The sequence below is a fragment of the Oratosquilla oratoria genome, chromosome 1, assembly GCF_046742065.1.
Source record: "Oratosquilla oratoria isolate Oo_2021 chromosome 1, ASM4674206v1, whole genome shotgun sequence".
Classification (NCBI taxonomy): Eukaryota; Metazoa; Arthropoda; class Malacostraca; order Stomatopoda; family Squillidae; genus Oratosquilla; species Oratosquilla oratoria.
In genome coordinates this window covers 126,376,216-126,398,233 of record NC_134777.1, presented here as the reverse complement: position 1 = coordinate 126,398,233, position 22,018 = coordinate 126,376,216, and the positions used below count along the sequence as shown (strand labels likewise).

Genomic DNA, 22,018 nt, shown 5'->3' with positions numbered 1-22,018 from the left:
AGGTATTTTGGGGATAAGTGTTTGGGTTATGTGGTTTGTGAGATGAATTAGTGTTGTGAGGGGGATGTAAGGGTTTTTGTATGGGGTTCTTGTATCATGTAGGTAATCTTGACATGGTTGTTTTAAGTGGAACTATTTGGAAAAGGGTTCATCTGACGTGATTTTGCACTACGTGATTCTTGGTCTGATCATTCTAGATTGTACAGGACACATCTCTCAGGGAGTTCCTCGTTTGTCTTTAAATTCATTGTATTGTACACTTTCATGGGTCATTTCTTTGTTATCATTTCATTGGTAATAGACTTCAGGACCAAGAATCCTGGGTAGTCCAAGTTAGGGTCCACTTCATCTTGGTATGGGCAAAGTTGGTGGTTAGCAGGGCTGAGTAGGCTAGGGAATAAAATTTCTCTTAGTTGGATCAGGGTTGTGGTGCTTGGGTCTGTTGACAATGCAAACAGCAGTGATTCTTACTTCTTGTGGAAAGAGTGTTGGATGTAAAGTGGATTCATGCCTTGACTGGGTTTCTCCCTTATAAGGGGGAAAGAGACCTTTTGGTATATAGATGGTGGATAGGGTGCACAGTTGCGCACTACCATTGTAGACTATTCTTGAGTTGCTGGTGTTTACTTGTAGGGAAGTGTTGCAGAGTAGGGATGAAGTAAAACAGGGACTTTGGTGTTTGGAGTGCTGTTGCTTATTTTATCTGTATACTAAAAGGCTTCTTCATTCATAAAAAGGAGATAGCCAACCAGGGCATGCATACATCCTCTGCCCATCCCACACCCATTTGTCTCCCCTTTTAAACACCTCTTGTTCCTCCTTGTGGATGGAAGGCCATCCCTGTCCCCTGTCCACTGCCTGGGTCAGGAGATAAGGGGAGAGACTTGAAACATCACTTCCAGAGCTGGGCCCAACAGCTAAAACTTGTTTACCCTCACCACTTTATTTACATAGCAACCCTCCCTCTTCTTCCCCTCACAAATAAGTAGAGAACATGAGGAGAAATCCCTTTGGGTCACATGTTAATTATCCATTCTCCACTCACACCTGTCTCCTGCCTTCTCCATTCCCTGCTCAACAGACATTCCCCTTTTACCCAAGGCCCCCTTCACCCCATGCATCTTTGTGGTCTTCCCCTTATGTTCACTCCATCCACCTGTCTTCCACACCTTTTCCTAGTCTTAATTCATTCTTTCTGTATGCACAAACCATCCCAGTATTTAATCAACCTCATCTGCCAACTCCTCTTTGCCTCACCATCCATCACTGTAACTCCCATTGTACTTTTCAAATGTATTTAAATTTCTCCTTTCTGCCACCCTTACATTCCAAGTCTGTCCCATACTGTATTCTAGACACAATCATCCCTTCATGGAGCCTCCTCTTTGCATCCATCTTTAGATATCTATTTCTCATGGCTCTCTTCATTAACCCCCCCCCCAAGACATTTGTTTCCTTCACTCTACAGTTTACCTCCACCCTCCTCCATTCCCTGCCACATATAACTAAATATTTAACCATCCAGTTCTTCTAGTTTCTCCTTTGAGATACCTATAGTTCACTGCCATCTATTTCCTCCCGTACTCCTTGTTCCACACACCATCTTTGCACACCTTGTGACTCCCTCCTTAAACCATCCCAATTCCTCCTCCACTCCTAGATCTACTCTGTTCTTTCACTCCCTCCCATTCCTCTCTCAGCTTCCATCAAAAAAGGATCCAAGATCCTCCCAACTACATTCCCAAACTCACACTTGCCCCTCCCTTTCAGCTTAGTTTCACTCAAAGCTAACACATCCATCTTTCTTCTTTCAAACATATGGACTATCTCTTCCCTTTTGCTCTCATCTGTACCACATCCACACACATTAAAAGACCCAAACCTTAGGGTACTGGTTGGAAAACTCCCAGACCCTCTTTTTACCTTTATTTTATATTTATTTTTTAAGGAATGTCTACTGGGAGAAGGATGCCTAGTCCTATCCCTGTCCCATTTTTGTTGCCTTATATGACAAGTGAAATAACTTGGTGGTGGTATTCTTGTCCCCCACCACAGGGTTAGGCAAACTGAGGAAATGAATATTCAGAGAAATGGTACAGGACAATAACAAGAGTTGGGGGCAGCATCAGTATCATCATTTCTCTGTGAAGAGATATTTCCTCTACCACAGATAAAAATGATGCCCTATATAAACCCTAAAGTATCAGCTGTATGCTACTTAGCAGCTTTTAATACCACAATAACATGCAGTCAATACTACCTCCAATCTTGATACCAACAACACAAACCTTGATATTAATGAGAGATGGGTTAACCTTTGTGTAGCAATCCATCAAGCTGCTGTCGATGTCCTTGGCTTTACAAGGTGATGTCATTGTAACTGGTTTGATGAGAATTCTCAAGAAATTCACTCTTCTAGTCACCAGAAACAAAGCTAATGATACCCTGCTCTCAAACCCTCACTGCATCCCCCAGAGTTAACTGGTGCACTCTTTATGCTGAAACTCGGACTAAGGAAAATGGAGAATGGTGGCAGGTCAGGGCTTTGCTGACAGACACAACTCTCTTGACTTTTACAATGCAATTAAAGCAGTACATGGTCCCACAAAATGAAACATCACACCAGTGAGATTGTCAGAGGGTGTTCTCCTGAAACAAAAATAAATCCCCAACTGATGGATTGAGCACTTTGGCAATCTTCTCAACCAAGAGAACCCCACTGACCCTAACATCCTGAACCAACTACTAAAGCTACCCATGATCACAGCTTTCAACACCCTATAGAATTTATGGAAACACTCCAAGCCATAAAAGGTCTTATAAACAGCAAAAGTACAGGCCCAGATGGCTTGCCCTCTGAAATCCTAAAAATGATGGATATTTTCTCCACCAAATGGTCCTAGCTATGTGGTGAACCAAAAATGTGCCCCAAGAGTGGAAAAATGTTAACATAATCACCATCTATAAGAAGAAAGGTGACAAGTCACTTTGTGGAAAGAGCCAAAGCATATATTTGTTGGCCACTACAAATAAGGGTCTTGCTTGAGTCATGCTCGCGAGACCAACTAACCACTTTGCAGAAACTGCCCGACCCGAGATGCAGTGTGGCTTTGGAAAAGACAGAGGTACCATAGACTTGGTATTCTCCATACACTAAATTAAAGAGAAATTCCACAAACAGAACTGATCTATACATGGCCTTTATTGACCTAACAGATAACTCCTCTGGAGTGTCCTCAAGTTTAATGCCCCTCCAAAATTTGTCAATATTCCTAAAAGCAGGCAGGCAGGCAAAAATCAGAGCCCTTCACCCTCAAAATGGGAGTTTAGCAAGGCTGTGTACTAGCACCTGTGATATTCAACCGGTTTCTCACTGTTGTCAAAATCCTTAGCTACAATAAGCTCAATGATGAGGACAGTCAGGATACAATACTGTCTAGATGGGAACCTCTTTAACCTTCGTTGCCAACAGGCCTACACCAAAGTTACCACCACTTATCTCATGGAACTGCAGTACACTGATGACTGCCCTGCTGGCTCACTCCGCAGAAACCCTACAACACACTATCTCCGTGGTTTCTGCAGTTTACCAATCCATGGGTTTGCATGTCAACACAAAGAAGACAGAGATACATGCTTAACATAGAATAGCACCAGTCCTGGCCACTGTTTTTCAAACCAATGATGTACAGCTCAAGCAAGTCAAACACTTCACCTACCTCAGCAGTATAACACCTAAACACAATGTAGAAAATGAAATTCCATCAAGAATCCACCTTGCATCCATATCCTTTGGGCCATCTAAGTACTTGGGTACTTGACAATGGGAACCTACAAACTGAAACCAAATTAACTGTCTACAGAGCTGTCTGCACCTCCACCCTACTCTACAGCTCAGAAACCTGGACCAACTATAAACAACATATAAGAGCCCTGGAGGCCTTCCACATATGGTGTCTTCATAGAATCCTGGGTCTAATATGGCAAGACAAAGTACCACACACTGAAATCTTGCAGCGTGCACTAATCTCAAGCATTGGAGCATCCCTAGCAAAGCAACAGCTGCAGTAGGTGGGTCATGTCATCTGCATGACTAAGAACCATCTTCCCCACCAAATTCTTTATGGGGAACTACCTGATGCATTTAGCAATACAGGGGGTCAGATAAAATGCTATAATGATCAGCTAATAACCACACTCAAGAGGTGTAACATTGTACCAACTACTCTTGAAGCCAGCGCTTCTGATAAATGCCTCATGGCATACAAAGTGTTTGCAAGGGGTCAACCAGCTTGAGTCTGCTCGCAGCCATGTACAGGACAACCGGTCGGCAAAACGACATCAGCTCAACAAGAGGTTATCCACCTCATTCAGATCTGACTTGCCTGGAGTATGGAAGGATATGTGGGTAAAAAATTGGACTCCACAGTCACCTCCATTGGCACCATCACCCAACCTCACTCAAACCAGAGCAGTCATTGTCGTTCACAGATGGACCACCATAAGCAAGTAATATAATGTAAAGGGATGTTTTCAATAAACACAACACTGAAAGATGTCATATTAGTATGATTTATTTACCTATCACAAATGTAATATTACATAAAATCAAGTAAATATTTTACTGGAATGGATGAACAGCATTTATGCATGAATGAACATTATATACACAAGACATTTTATATTCTCCCTGGATATCCTGATGTGTTTAACTTTGTGTCATGTTCACTTGTTCCAATATCAAAATGGTCAAAGAAATCTACTCTTGTGCAGGTACGTCCGTTCATCTTAAATCCCGATTAGACTGATGACTTATAGGTACACACGCATACCGAACAGTTACTTTTGACTTTTTTAAGTAACCTAAAACATGAAATGATTACAAATTTTTGTCTAAACTCACATGGCCTGACTTGTAATATAATACTCAACCATCAAGGCACACTTCATTGACAAAAGCTTGGATGGCTTTAGATCACTAACATCCTTTCATGAGAACTTATTTTTTTCTCATTTCCCTCCAGTATTTGAGGTACACCACTAATAATACAGTAAAGGCACATACTAGTGACTTTACTCACAACTGTCACTAGTATAGATTAGAGACATGTAAAGACCAACTGGAGTCATCAAGCTATAAACCCTGCTGGCACCTTTAACACATGATGAAGTCGTATCACAGAGGCATTTAAATATACCAATGTATGTACTCTCAAATCTTACCCTTTCATGTTACTGACCATCATAATTACACATTCAAGTTACAGGAACCACATCCAATTGAAGGTTGGTACTTAAATAACTATCACAGCTGAGTAAAAGAGTCAAGACATCCCTACAAAAATAGTCTCCTTATCCAACTGGCACAAATACAACTGTGGCAACAAAACCTGTATCCTGTAAAAGCACTCCAGATGAAAGTGATAGTATGAATATCCTGGTCAATGCATTAAGGTGAAAAAAATTAACACTGTTTTACATTTTTTTTTTTTTTTTTTTTTTTTTTGTGTGACCATTTTGGATCGATTCATCTGTGATGGCAAGTCATGCCTACTCATTAGCAGTTTACCTAAATGGGAACTCTCTTAGCAGCCTATTTAACATGCCTGTTTGCTCAACCAACTTGATGAGGTACATTGATCCCTTCCACCCAATAATGTACTCAAATTTGTTCACTTAAAACAGGATTTCTATTAATCGCCTCAATTGTGTCCTAAAAGACAGAAAAATAGGTAGAATATGCCCTTGGGTTAAAAAGGTTAAGCAGGCTCCTGAGAGAACTGTTCACATAAGGTGGTCACAGATGATTTAACAACCGAGGCATCTTTTGAGAAGTCTGAATCATCATATGTACAACAAACAAGATATCTGGCACTGAACCAAACTAGAGCTTGAAAAAATTATGACCTTTTGTACAGAAATACAGTACTTGATGGCTTTTCATAAGGAGATAAGGGGAGCAACTTCCTCATACTCTTCCCACTCACCTATCAAGAACTACATTAGCAATTACTAAAAATGAAAAAACTCAACAAGGAAACTTGAATCATAGGAAACAGCCTGATATTAATTGTCAAATATTGCTTCTTGGGGACCTCAGCCACTTTGTACATTTATGGATAAAATACAAACTTGTTTACAACCTCTAAAACAAATCCTTCAACTGTAGTTTGGAACTTAACAAGTGATTTATAAAATTGGCCAAAATGTACACTCTACAACTGTCATTCCTACTCTACTTGAACTTATCCTATTTTTGTTATCCATGCTTTTTTCATTTATACCACTTCTGAGTGATCATCTAGCCCTCAACCTCAAAAGGTTGGGATCAATTTCCTTGTTACTCAAATTATAATTATTTCATTCTATACGGTATGTTTCCGTGGCTTTTGCTACACTGAGCTGAATTATTCTTTCATACTAATTTCTTTCCCTTTTCCCACCATTTTAAGCCGCATTACAGGATTGAAATCTTAAGATTATCCTTTTACTAAAGATTCTCTCTAAAAATTGTGGACTGCAAAGAACAGCATACCTTCCTCTACACAATAGAAAAAGCTAACCCTTCATTCTACATCCAACTGAAACTATGAAACCAGTCTTCACAAGAGGATGTGTAGCATCTCTTATAGTGGGTTAATCTGCAGTAAATATCCACAAGTAGCTAAGATGGAAGGAACAAAAAATAGGTTTTGCATGGATGTGGGATGTGAGTGAAGAGTGGGTGTATGCTTTGACTTGACCACCTCATTTTATAGGGGGGAAAGGGCCTTCTGGGATACGGATGTGTACGTAGAGGGTAAATTCCAAAATACAATGTATAGCACGGAGAGAGAAGAAAACTGGGAGGGGTAGTGATGATGACATTACACTTAATCTGCAGGAGACCCATGGGCCACAGGTTACCAGTAACAAGCTCTGGTTTGACCCGTGTCATTCAATGCAGAAATGTGCTACTATCCGGATGGGTTGAGAGCAAGGAAGTGTAGAATGAGGTGTCCAATTTCTTCTGTGTAGTGACTGAAACTTGGGCAATACGATTGTGGTTGGGTAAACTTTCTGTTGTTACTGCTTCAGTATTGGGTTATATATAGCCTGATTATAGTTATGTTAACAAAGTCTTGTTTGTTAAGGGAATAATTTCTCAGCAGGGCTAACATTTGGGAGTTTAGGGGACTATTAAATTTTGGAGTTGGTCACAGTGTGTTTCCCTTGTGATCTAGGTATGTATTTATCTATCTATATACCAAGAGCTTTTTCCTCCTTATAAAGGGGGTAGCCAAGTCAGAGGCACAAACCTATTATCCACTCATTTCATTCCCTTCTACCCCTCCCATCTCAGCTCCATATGGATGACAGGTCATCCCAGTATCTGCCAACTGCCCTGGGTCAAATGCAATGCAGCAAGACAGGAGTACATTCACAGCAAGGCCACTTAATTTAATCAGTAACCCTCCCCTCTCCATCCCCTCATGCAGTAAAAGAGAAGATGGGGAGAAATCCCTTTAGGCTGTGTCAAAATATCATTCACACATAAACACCCCCTACCCCACTTCCTTGCATAACAGTATCATCCATACAGTTATTCTCCACTCATTCCTATCTTCTGCCTTCTCCCTTCCTTGCTCAACAGACATTCCCCTGTTGCTCATCACCCCTTTCACCCATCTCATCTTCAGTTGTCCCTTCAAGTTCACTCCTTCCACACCTTTTACAAATCTTTCATAACTCATTCTTTCTATGTGTCCAAACCATCCTAATAATCTTTCACCAGCTCTATCTGGCATCTCCTTTTCCTCCTCATTTCTCACTTTATCCAACATAGTAACCACTCAAACATTTAATTTATAATTTTCCTCATAGAATCATTGATTCATGGAATAGTTTGAATGAAATAATAGAAGTAAACAGGAGAGGGAAATTTAGGGTAAAAAATGGCCAGTGGAAATGCTGAGATTGGACCCTATGAACATAGTTTCTATCCTGAGTACTACAGCTAGGTAAATACATCATCATCATTTATTTACCTAGTTGTAGTATTCAGGATACAAACTATGCTCATAGGGTCCAATCTCAGCATTTCCACTGGTTATTTTTTACTAAATTTCCCTCTCCTGCTTGACTATTCCTCCATCCAAATTATTCAATGAATCAATATTTCTGAGGAAAATTATATATCTAATGTCCTTCAAACATTTAGTCTTTCTTAATTTCCTCTCATGGGCTCTAGTACTCTTTTACTTTCACATTAAGAGGTCTTCTTTGTCAAATATATCCACACCTTTCATGTCCCTTTATACTGCTTTTCAATCACTTCTTCTCTCCTCTGATTCTAGTAGTTCCTGAATATTCAGTCTTTCTTCATGTATTCTATCAGCAAGATCTAGAACCATTTTAATTGCTCCTCTTTGAGTTTCCTCTATCTTGTACATCTGTGTGACAACCAAACTACTGCAGTATATTCAAATTTTGGTGAATCACTCCCCTCATTATCTCATTATCATCAGCAAATATTTTAGCATAACTGGTTGAATTATCCATCAGGTCATTATCATATATAAAAAATATTACCGGTACTTAATTAACCCCTTATAGGACTCCACTAGTAACTTCTGTCCTCATTAATCTGTTCCTAAGAAATTATCTTACCCATTCTAGGAAATTCGCTTCAAGACCCCCTATATATTGGATTGGATTTATGCCTTTGACTTTTGGTTACCGTACCTCCCTTGTAAGGGGGAAAAAGCCATTGGTATATGTATGTGTATATTCCAATTTCCATAATTTTTTGTGAGGTAAGATTACCAAAATGCTTTCTTTTGATCCAACTAAACAAAGTTCACCCAACCATCCCTCTCTTGGAAGGAAAGAAAGAAAGAAAGAAAGAAAGAAAGAAAAAAAAAAATATATATATATATATATATAAAATATATATATATATATATATAAAATATATATATATATATATATATATATATATATGGAAACACAATCTTCCTTTTCTAAATATTTTGTCCTCTTTTATATACTTTGACCGTCTCACACAATTAAGATGAACCTCCTTGCCACCATGATTATCATCTCCACTTTCCCTATCTCTCCATTTCTTGCATTTTCTTAAAAATGCCCATCCTTTCAGTTTTGGTATACATTTTTCTACTGTGTTTTGGTATGATATATATAAAAACACCCCATTTATGCTGGATATTTTGACTCGGAACTCTTTCCAAACCCCCCCACCCCCCATTTTTTCTTTCAGTTCTATAAAGTTTGCCTTTTCAAAGTCATATCTCTCCCTGCCTTACCGGTATCCCTTAGTTTTGCATTACAGTAAAACTGAACTCCAGTACTTCATAGTCATTCTTCTCCATACAGTATCCATAAATCAAGGGATGTACATCTGGTTCTTTAGTCAGCAGTATATCTATCTGGTGTATCATCCCTCTTATCCTTGTTGGTTCTTTAATCCACTGTATCATTAGATTGTCTTTTGCTATATTTAGCAGTGTATTACCCCCATAATGCTATATTTCTATTGGTTCTCCATTCTTTCCAACTAATGTCTCCTTAGTTGAAGTCACACATTAAGACCACATTATTATTTCTCTTAACTGCTTTTTCTGTACTCCTATGTTTATAAATCAATCTGTTACTTTAGGTCACTGTTGCACAAGACCCACATTTCCCAGGTAATTGGCAGTGGGCTCTAGTTTGAGCTACATGTCATTTAAGGATATGCTATACTTTTGTCTGGATAAGGCGAGAGTGGGGCAGTGTAGGATGAGGTGTTCAGTGTCTTCTGAGTGGTGATTGCATCTTGGGGAATTTAAGTCTGTGGCTAGGCCAATTCTGAGTTGGTACTTCAGTGCTGGGTGGTGGCCTGACCTGTCATGTCAGTGTGATTCTTGTAATTTCTTGGTAAAGAAAGCCTGGGGAAGTTTGGTTTTGGGATGGGTTTTGGAGTGTTTGCCTAATTATTTGGGTGTATATGTGTTTTTGTATGGTTGTGTTCTGGAGTACTGGTGGGAGATTGCTATAGTTATCTGTGAAGTATTCTGGAGTAATTCTACCATTAGGGTTCCATTTCTTTTGGGCCATACATTGTGGGCATCTTCCACATTTACTAAAGTCACCATATACTTCCATGGGGCATTCTGCTACTTGACTCATTGTCAATGAATTTCAGGATCAAGAATCTTGAGTAGTCTAAGTCAGGGTCAACTCTGTGGCAGGTTCAGGAATACAATGTTGCTTAGTAGGGTCATAGATGCAGTTGCTGATCCTGGTACTAGTGCTCAATAACATCAGTGAGACTATTTCCCTCTGTGAAGATGGTAGGCAGTTGTTTCAATGTTAACATTGTATATGGGAGTGGAGGGTTGCTTGATTCTCAGGAAGATTTTCCGGAGTATGTAGGGATACAATTGAGAGACTTTGTTTTTGGGAGGGCCACTGCATCCTCCCTGTTGTTGTTTTGGTTGTACCAGTTATTCTTACCACATCTTGGAATACCTTACTGGGTGTGGCTCCCCAACCAGGCTGGTATACAGGGACTATGTTTGACATGCCTGTTTTAGCCTTTGGCCTATGTCAGGTGAGCAGGGTACAAGCTGCTGTCAAACTATTAATATCCTGTCCCAATACAGGATGACTACTGGGCCTGTTCCATTATCCATGTAGATTGTGTCTAGGGGCTTCCAGAGATCACTTTCTCCTGTCCTTAATCAAGCACAATTGCCAGAGGAATTTAGGTTGTTAAGGATCAAGTTAATGTTGAGTGGTGGGAGAAAAGCTTGACAGTGAGTGAATATAATGTCAGTCTCCATCACTACTTCACTTTTAGCATTCATTCCCAAGTGGCAGTTGAACTCATGGACCACCATGTAGAGTTTTATGTGGGAGCTAAAGATCTTCCTATTCCAAATGTCATGTCCTTAAGTCCTGCCTCAAAATCTTGCTACCTTCTTCTTACAAGGAAGATAAAGTGAAGAGAGCTGTGAGATCTTGAAAGTTGATTCACAACAACTATAAATCTGGTTAAGAAAACATTGTCTCCCTCAAAGAGGTTGATGGGAAGCATTACATGATATCTAAATTAGTGGTGTTTTATCTCATGGGCAAATTCCCAAAGTGGGTTTATGTCCTGGGCCTAAATGTCCTTACAAGTGGTAGTTGGTGAGTGTTGGATTAAGAGATCTACATGTACAATATTTTCAGAGAGGCTAGTAAATAAACTAAAGCATCCTGGATACACAAAATAAAATGTACAACTCAACAGTGTAGATGGCAGGGTAGGGAGAGGGAGAGTAAATGAGAGACTTGTATAACTTCACCAATTGACTGAAAGTGGGAAAAGAGAAGAAAGAAAAAATAATAATAAATAAAAAATAAAATAAAACAGGGATACAATTTATGTAAACAAACATACCAGACAAACTTTCCTCCCTTAAAAGATGGCGACAGAGTCAAAAGCATACGCCTATACCACACCCATCCAAAACCCATTCAGTGCCCCTCCCACCTTAGCACCTTGTGAATTATCTTCCTTGATCCCTGCCATGCTGATTGGATTGAAGGCAATGCAGCAGGAAACAGTTCCTCCACAGCAAGCCCCAACAACTGGTGCTGGTTTACCTTCAAACTCCTGGCTGATTTACTACCACTATCACTTCTCATACATCTCATCACCGTACTCTGATCCACATTCACTCATAACTTTTTCCTTGCTCATATTCTTTCAAACCCAGTTACCAACTGCTTCAGTCTCTCCTCAGTATTAGCCCCAAGTGCAAGATCTTCCACAAGCAAGAACTGGCTTACTCACTTTCTTCACCTCTACTCTTACTTCCCAACTCCATACCTCTACCTAGCACTTTCATGTTCACGATCCTTCCCACCCAATCCATATACACATTGAACAATCAAGATAACATTGCAATTTGATAGAAAACTGATCAAAACAGAATATTTGATGGCAATGCTGACAACTGGTATGGCAAACTGGCTTGTTCTGACTCATCTAAATCCTTGTACACATGCACCAATCGAATGGATACTTTTGGAAAATAATATAATTCTGGACAGAAAAACCTCTTGGCCTATCTCTAGGCCCTCCCTTGGCTATTCATTCTGGTGAAACTAGGAGAAAGAAGAAGAAGAAGAAGAAGAAGAAGAAGAAGAAGAAGAAGAAGAAGAAGAAGAAGAAGAAGAAGAAGAAGAAGAAGAAGAAGAAGAAGAAGAAGAAGAAGAAGAAGAAGAAGAAGAAGAAGAAGAAGAAGAAGAAGAAGAAGAAGAAGAAGAAGAAGAAGAAGAAGAAGAAGAAGAAGAAGAAGAAGAAGAAGAAGAAGAAGAAGAAGAAGAAGAAGAAGAAGAAGAAGAAGAAGAAGAAGAAAAAAAAGAGGAGGCCAATTCAGCAAAGATTCTGACGGAAACTTGCTCAAGTTGAATGAGGCTAGACACTAGAGAGCAGCCTGAAGAATATGCTCGGTGATAATTATCTTTTCGACTGTACAACCATTGCACATTAGGCACAAGACATCTAGTAGATATCACAACATAACTAATGAAGCAAAGCATACATTCAATGGATGGAGTCATGATGTTACACTATTGTGGTAATAGTACACATACCACAGTATTAATACCAAAGGACCTAATAATTGTGCAAGACGAAGAATTTTTGTGCGACTGGTACAACAAGGAAACCACAGACAATCTATGTAGACTAAAAATGTAAAAATAATAGACAACAGCTGTAACATGGTAAATATAGCTACTGAACACAATACCTACTGGTACATCATCTGGATCTGGTGTACCAGCTGTCAGTTATGTCGTAAGCGGTGCTGCTTAACTCTGCAGCAAAGAGGAAAAATAAATGAAAGAGAATTATTAGTTTAAGGAGTCGGGACCCCTGATTAATTGAGGAATTTAAATATATGAAAATAGAAATTTAGATACACTCTTCTAACATCACAACATGTATGTATGTATGTATTTACATCACAACATAATACAAGTATATTTTTCTGTTCTATTCTTTTGCACATGCCCCCTCCCTAATTTCTGACAATTCTGGATATGCACCTAAAATATGGCTAAAGAGTAACATAGAGAAAGAACCGATTATCATCATTATGCAAAACATCAAGAATACAAGGGACAAACAATGGATGCCAGCATGAGGTGGTCCTACGTGGTGAATATCAGTCGTCTTTCTGCCACCAGTCTTCAAGACTCATCAATATCCTCACTTCCATTTGGAAGTGCAGTCAGCTGTTCAGTCTTTGGACTGAATCCATGATCTCTTGACGACTGTATTCCTTCCACCTTTTCACACAAGGAAAGCAGACAAATGGGGAAGTGCTCCCTTCATACTACTACTACTACTACTACTACTTCCAATATGGCTACTGCTACCACTATAAGTCAGTGACATAGAAACAGTCCCACATTAAGAGAACACAGACATTAGTCCAAAGTTCTTCCTAGCTCCTGAGAGGCTGTGTTTCCAGTCTGTGAAATTTGAGGCAGCAATTATAATCATTCGGCATACAACCAGGAGTCCACAAACTGTAAATTTGTTTTGAGACGGAAAAAAACAAAACAAAACAAAAACTATATATATATATATATATATGTTAGGCAACATATCTACTTGTGTGCAAGAAGGAAATAACCTTGTATTTAAAACATTTCAGATGTCCTCCACACTCCACAAACCGCAGCTTAGTGAATTTAAAATACTAACCAAACACGGCAGGATATAATTTTTACAATGATGCGACAACCATCCCCATGGCTGATGGAATAACAAATGCGATCAATTGAGAAGCCTACTGGATCCAGTTGGTATCTATGCTCCAGAAAAATGTGCACCAAGTAAAAGATCTAATAAAACTTGAGCCAAATAAAACTGTGAGGCATTCCCATAACAAGATCTCCGATTATGATGACAAAATTTTAAATAGTAGGGAAAGATCTTACTGCTAAACTGAGATAAATATGCATGGGATTTCACAATCAACTTAGTTTACATGCAGTACAATTAATAATAATCATAATACACAATGTGTCCTTATACACATGCAAAAATACTATGATCAAGATACAATAACCTTAAACAATATGCTCATGAAAAAAATATGTGGTGACACAAAAATCTATAATTGAATGCCCAAGTAGAAACAATGGAAAATATAAGCTTGAGATATACATATGTACGTATATATATATATATATATATATATACACCAAAGACTCTTTCCCCATTATAAGAAGAAAGAAGAAAGAAGAAGAAGAAGAATTAGAAGAAGAATAAGAATTAGAAGAAGAAGAAATCCACTCCCACCCATTCTGTCCACCCCCCTCCCTCCCTCTTATTTTGGTTCCTCCTGCATCTTGCCCACTGCTCTGAGTCAGAAGCAATGTAACAAGACACAGTACATCCCCAGTAATGCCGCTTCATTTAATCTGCAGTCTCCCCTCTCCACCCCCTCATGCAGAAAAAGAGAAGATAGGGAGAAATCCCCTCAGGCTGTGTCAAAATATCATTCATACATAACCACTCCCCCAATCTCCCACCCACTCCCTTCCATGCATCACAGCATGGTCCATACACAACCATTCTCCACTCACCCCTATCTTCTGTTTTCTCTCTTCCTTCCTCAACAGACATTCTTCTCTTTCCCAGTGCACCCTCCAAAAATAAAATTAAATAAAACAAAGAAAAGCTGTACAATAAACCCTCTCCCCCTCCATTCTAGGTAGTACATTTCTTTTTACTATGGCTGTTGTCAAGCTATGGTGGCATCTTGTAATTAGTGATGGAGTTAAACTAATCTTATTCATTTCTGGCACCTATCTTTTAATTCTGATTGTTGCTGAGTTACTTCATTCAGCTCTATGACACTCCCACAGTTCCAAATGAGTAGCATACATAGAGTAGTGTGAGTGTGTGTATGTTTGCATATATATATATATACATATACGTGCATGTGGGCCTGGTGGTGAGAAGAATGTGGAGGAAAGGGAGGCTTTTTGGATGGATTTAAATGAGTGCATAGAGGGATTACGGAGAAATGTCAATGTAGTGGTATTGGAAGACCTTAATGCTAGGGTAGGAAATAAACCAATAGATGGAGTGGTTGGAAAGTGTGAAGTTCCAGGAAAAAATCATAGTGGAGAATTGATGGGGATATGTCTAGAGTTGATGATAGCAAATACAGTGTTTAGGAAGAAAGTCAAGTATAAGTATACATGGGAGAGGGTGGTGGATGGAAGGGTGGTAGAGTGTTAATGGACTATATAGTGGTAATCCGGAGTATAGTAGTAGAGTTAAGGATGTACATGTTCTAAGGGGAGAGAGTAGGGGAATATCAGATCATTTTTTGGTGGAAGGTAAGTTGAGAGGGGAAGATAGATGGAGAAAGAGGAAATAGACAGAAGGTAGGGAGGTGCTCAAAGTAAACTGCTTAAATGTGAAAGAAAAGGGAAAGGGAGGAGTGGAGGTGGAATGTAGACTGAGAGAAGCGAATAAATGCCTTGGGGAATTAAAAAGTGTAATGAGAAATAGACATTTGGGAATGGATGCTAAAAGGAGATTGTATGGAGTGATTGTGCCGACAGCACTGTATGGGGCAGAAACATGGAACATAAGAGAGGAAGAGAGGAGTTTGAATGTGAGATAAAGTGCCTGAGAAGTATGATAGGGGTTACTAGGTTGGATGGTGTGAGAAATGAGGAGGTGAGGAGAACGGGAGTGGAAAGGGAGTTGGGAGATAGGGTTGATGAAAGAGTATTGGAATGGTTTGGACATATGGAAAGAATGAGTGAAGATTAGTAAAAGAGGATGGATAGGGTAAAAGGGGCATTGGGAAAGAGGGGAATGACTGTTGAGGAAAGACAGGAGAGGACAGGAGATAGGGGTGAATGGAGAATGGTTGCATGTATAGATGAAAAAAATATATATATATATATATATATATATATATATATATAAAGGATATTTTAGTTGTATTTTTTTATATTCTCCAGGCCTATAGACCATGATTAATTTGCGCATACCTTATTGTATATCCTATTTTATGTGTATGTTTAACCATTCATGACAAGGAAATTTGGAGTGTTTAATCTTTGAAGATTATACTAAGAATAAATTTTGTAAGGTAGCCATATTGGCCAATATAGGGTACGTGTACCAATGGAGATGCACTTGCCCTATGCAGACGCAATTACACAAAAAACTTCTACCTGCCGATGGTGAATAGATAGGAGGATGATTATAGGCTCAAAAAATCACTCAACTATCCCCTCATAATGTGATTTTGTGAGCCTATAATTATGCTCCTATCTATTCACCATCAGCAGGTAGAAGTTTTTTGTGTCAAATGTGTCTGCATAGAGCAAGTGTGTTTCCATTGGTATGCGTACCCTACGGTATCTACACTTGTTGGAGCATACGAGTCCTGACTAAAAAGGTCAATTACTTGTTTATTTTTATACTGTGATGTCTCTTTGGATAAGGTATATATGCATATGTGGAGGGATGAATCAAGTACTTACACCTGTTTTCATATACTTGATATCTAATGTCTGAACACATTTGGACATTAAAAAAAAAAAAAAAAAAAAAAAAAATGCATCACTAGTTGTGTATGGATGATGCTGTGATGCATGAGGGGGAGTGGGTGGGGTAGGAGTATGTGTGAGAAATAAATTGATGCAGACCAAAGAGATTTCTCCCTGTCTTCTCCTTTTCTGCATGAGGGGGGGATTGGAATTTAACAAAGCGGCATTGCTGTGGATGTGCTGTGTCTTGCAGCACTGTTTCTGACCCAGGGTGGTGGGCAAGATGCAGGGATGACCCGTCATACAGGAGGTGCCAAGATAAGAAGGAGGGAAGAGGGTGGAGGAGAGTGGAGTATGTAGGGGTTAGAATGGGTGGGAGTGGTTTTTATGCCTTTGTTTTTTGGCTACCTCCCTTGTAAGGGGAAAAAATCATTGAGTATGTATGTATACATACATATATACATATATATATATATACACACACACAAAGAGCGATAGAGATACAGAGCAATGTCTATTGAGGAAGAAAGATACAGTATATTCTACTTGCATGTTTACCACATCTATGATCCACTGGTTATTGATGATGAAACACAACATATTTGGCATGTTCTTGATCAAAGCAAAATGGTTACACAACGTATATGATATTTGGTAATAACTTAATTCTGCTGTTGTTTTGTTCTTATTTCGGATCTTGGTTCCTGAAACTCCTCAGTTTTCAGTTTTTTTGTCAACATTTCCATACTGAAAGGATAATTCATTCAATTTACTTTGAAAACAGATCTGCCTTACTTCAAATTCCTGTGTTAGAAAGCTAATACTGCAACAATGGCAAATAACTAAGATTGTGGAGTATATCTATACAATATCAATGGTACAAATGCAGTTACTTCCACTCATAACTGGTACAACTACGAGTAAAATTCAATAAATATAGTACAACTATTTGTTTGCATCATAATAACAAGAGCAGATGAAATACAATTCTATAACTCTGCCAACATCTAATATTGAATTAATCTGTAAAAAATAGTAGTCCCACATTTGATGAATGCCGTTAGTTGTACCAGACTTGAGATGAGGTGACTGTACATAAAATTATAACAACACATGTACAATTACCATTATGAATTATTTCACCCTGTCTCTAATTTTTGTATATTTGGTATAGGCCAAAGTCTAAATAATGCTGTGAATATGAATCTATTTGAAGTTATTTTGTTTGGAACCTTCCAAACAGTGTTACATTTGTTGGGCGACTGTCATGTTTATTTAAGAACCCTTGACTGGGTGGAAAAATTACAACTGGCAACTGTACCCATGTATACTATATCTGTGGTACATCCACCCCCTACTACGACAGCATGCACACAAAATATACGAAATGATACACAGACACACTGCCCTTTTGTTTATGCACATGTCTACTCACTGCAAACATACACATGTACAAATGCACCATTATTCGAGAAAACAAAAATATACAACTTCTTGGACAGATGTCAAAAAGAAATTCACCCTCAAGATAGTGCCTCAACAGAAGACTTAAACATGTGAGAATCTTTAAACCCTTCACTGATATTGATGACTATTTGTTCAGGCCACTGCCTGGTAACTCTTCAGCCAATGGAAACCCACTACACAGCAAAAGGGTTTGATCTACCAGTACCTTGAGAAATCTTTTCAGTGCTATTCATGACTCAAATGTTTGTTGTGGCTGCTGCCAAGCAATCTAATTCAGTTGTGGGAAATCCCGTATGCAGTGAAAGGGTTAAGGAAACTCAGCAACTCCTTCCACTTCTCAATTTAAAATTAATTTGAATTTCCACTTAATTCCTAACTGAAAAATTGAAAAGGCTAGCCCATGATAACAGTGGTCAATTAAATCATGGTCATGCAATCAATGTTTACTATAATAGAATTAAAATTCCACTCACAGCTGTATCTTCCATGAAATACAGTAAACATTTACTCATTTTCACAGCAAATTGTGCAATCTCACAGGTAGGTGTGTCCATGTACCACGAAGCACCTTCAAAGGATCATTTCTGTACTATCAAATGATATGAGCTGCTACTAATGCTTAAAACAAACTAGAAAAGGTTAATGATGGCTATGGAAGGTTATCATCGACTGAACAGGATCACCAGAGAGAATTAAATTGCAACTGCAGAGGTTCATGATAACCACACATGGTTACTAAAGGTCAACATGTGAACTTTGATTAATGCAGTGAAGTCTTAATGTATGGGGTGAGAAAAAGCGATTGTGAATGTGAGTAATGACTGTGATATAATGGTAGTGATGTACCAGGGAGTATCCAAATAGAGCATTTACTCTTAACTGCTAGGTACTGCACGGTCATGAGTTCTTCTGAGTACTTTTCTTTTTACATATAAATACACTCAAAACAGCAGCCATTCCCTCAACTATTCCACCCTGTTCTGATGTTTGCAGGAAAGTCATAGCCATTCATGCAATGTCTACATTTCCTTGACAAGCAACTTTAAGGCAGTGTGGACTGTGATAAACCTTTTACTGAAATAAATGGCCACATTCGGTTTAGAATGCAAGCTTTTCCAGAGAAGCAAGAACCTAACATACATTCTGAATTCAGATGAAACCTTAATAAGATCCTAATGATTTTCATATAAATGATATTTGGCAGGGATATCAAAATTTACCTAAAATGTATATATCTTTTGTAGTATATCAATGTTTTTATCATCCCATAAATATATACCTATTCTCCTTCACAATAACATACTGATGATGGATGGAATTTGCACTCTACACGATTTAATGATGCCAACATTGGATCCCTGGAGGTAATCAGTGCTCTAAGCACCAGCAACCTCTGACGGACAGATGTTGGATGTATAGGGTTCATCTGCAGTCATGTGGCACCTCCTTGCTTTCCTTGGGTCGAAAGTCTCAACAAAAGTCTGTAGCGATTTCCTGATGCATCCTGAAGCACTTCCATGGCATACATCGCCTCCTCTCTCATGTTTTGTATTACCTGCAGGGGAAAGCACGGAAGATCCTCATGAAAAATGGAAACACTGGAGAGGTTTAAAATGTTAGTACATATCACACACAGGATAGTCAGTTTCTCCATTTCCTACCCTCATGCAAGCTATACTATGTATCTATATACCAAGGGCTTCTTTCCTCTCATAAGAGAGGTAGTCAAATCAAAGGCACTTGTCCACTCCCACCCATTCTTAAGGTTCTGGTTGGAAATCTCCCACGCCCTCTTATGCCTTAACTTCTCTTAAGATAATATTATACAGAGCAGAATTTAGCAACCTTTTGCAATCCCATGGGAACTTGGTGGCAGAATTCTCTCCTCCCTATACCACAGGGGACAGAGGCAAAAAGGAAACTACTCATATAAAAACTTTAGACTGCCCTTAACAGACTTCCCCTATTGTATGTAATGCTGGGGTTCTGGATTCTATTAATTGTATATGGATGTTTATAGGTTTAGGGGCGCATCATGAATCTAATAAAAAGTAGGCTGTAGGACATAGCACCCCTATGTGGCCTCTCCCAATCTGCTTGCATGCCGTTTCCCAGGTTTTAGCAGGAAAAAGGCAGTGTACCCCAAGCTGTGGGCAGATAGTCTCAGGCTGTGAAGATGAAACTATAGATTTGTTTATTGACAAAAAGTTCGCATTTTTGAGTGAGTAACTGGTAAAAATGGGGTAGTCCTATTGTGTGGGAAATGTGGACGATTGGGAATGCCTGATAGTAACTCAATTGGAATAGCTGACTAAGTACAAGGGATTGGATGGGTGAAGCCGTTGTCCGGGGGAGTAATGAGATGGCGGCCTGGTAGAGTTTGAGCCGGTGAAGACTTAAAAGCATCATTCTGAGCCACACTCTTTCCCATGCAGGTTGGTTATTGCTCATGCTCCCCACTTTTGGACTTGAAATTTGTAATAATTAAAAATTATAATATCATAAAATCATAGTAGCAAAAAAATTTAACATTTCGGTCGGAGCTTGGGAAGTGTTGCATTTTTGTGTGAATACGCAATTAGTGTTGGGTGATTCTGAGCCTGATGCCTTCCCATGCAGGTTTCAGTACAGGGTGCCAAGCGTCCCCAACTCAAAATTACACTGTGGTTAGATATAGAGTTAGCCCAGTTGTGGCCTATGAATGCCCACTGGTTAGCTGTGGATTAGGTTACAGAAGGGAAAGAGTCCTGTGTGTGTATCATATAAATATAATCTTACTATGGCCGGAGGATCACTACAGCATAACAACCCACTTACTTCATTGATTTACTCACTTATTATTCATTTATTTATACATACATATACCAACTGCTTTTTCCCCCTTATAAGGGAGGTAGCCAAAAATAAAGGCATAAAATCCACTCCCACCCATTCCATCCCCACATACTCCATTCCCATTTACCCCCTCCCTCCCTTTTATCTTGGCTCCTCCTGGATGACAGATCATTCATGCGTCTTGCCCACTGCTGTGTCAAGTGCCTTACCTTCTTAGTCATGCATGACACCAAATGTTTCCTACAAGTGTTTTATCCCTAAAGGTTTAAATGTAATACTGGATTTCATCCCAGATTTCTGTGTTGAGTAAGTGTTCTTACCGAGTCTATCCATTTGAAGGGGAAAAATAAGTGAGTAAATAACTGGTATTTCAAAAGCTAAGAGTCTGATTTAATTAAAATAAAAATATATACACCAAAGACGACATTACCCTGGTCAAATAACAGTAGGATTAACACCACCAGTCCTTACGTTGCATATAATTAATACATACATACATATACCAAGGCTTTTTCCCCCTTCCAAGGGAGGTAGCCAAAAAGGGAAAGGCATAAAAACACTCCCACCCATTTCATCCCTAAATACACTCCACACCCCTCCCACCCTTCCTCTCATCTGAGCACCTCCTGGATGACGGGTCATCCCTGCACCCTGCCCACCGCCCTGGGTCAGAAGCAGTGTCGCAAGACACAGTACATCCACAGCGAGGCCGCTTCATTTAATCGGCGACCCCCCCTATAATTAATAGGTAAAACATAAATATTAAATAGTAATCAAATTTATGGTATTACACGTATACATCCTCAACAATAAACAACAACATGACCACAAAACTTACTTCATCAGTGACAACAATATGGATTCCAGAAGGCCCCTGAACATAAATGTCATGAATCTTCTCTGGTATTAGGTTCATGGCTGCTGCCACTTTCCGGGTGAATTCTGTGACTGTGACATTCTCCAAGTAAACTGCATGGTAGAGCTGTTCATGTTCTTGGCATACATACAGTGTCAGTCGTGGTATGACACTTCTGCAAATTAATGACAGATCTTAAAGAATAAAAGAAAGGAAAATGGTTTCAAATTTCCCCTGGTTTTGACAGAGGGGCTCTATAGTTAATTTGCCACTGATACATTATACATACAT

At 39.1% G+C, this 22,018-nt stretch overlaps 1 protein-coding gene across 7 annotated transcripts in view; it reads right to left on the bottom strand.

Moving 5' to 3' along the window:
* Window positions 1–8,974: 8,974 nt before the first annotated feature.
* Window positions 8,975–22,018, bottom strand: part of gem (transcription factor CP2 like gemini) — a 56,682-nt gene continuing 43,638 nt past the window's right edge. For 5 of the 7 annotated variants that reach the window (XM_076187178.1, XM_076187151.1, XM_076187160.1 and 2 more), the window contains 2 exons: window positions 21,710–21,902; window positions 8,975–19,591 (listed from right to left, as the gene is read on the bottom strand). In XM_076187178.1, coding sequence (XP_076043293.1) covers window positions 19,469–19,591; window positions 21,710–21,902 — 316 coding nt within the window. In that variant the 3' untranslated portion in view covers window positions 8,975–19,468. Of the gene's footprint in view, window positions 19,592–21,026; window positions 21,607–21,709; window positions 21,903–22,018 lie in introns of those variants that run through there. The other 2 variants (XM_076187197.1, XR_012966507.1) reach the window with 2 other exon arrangements.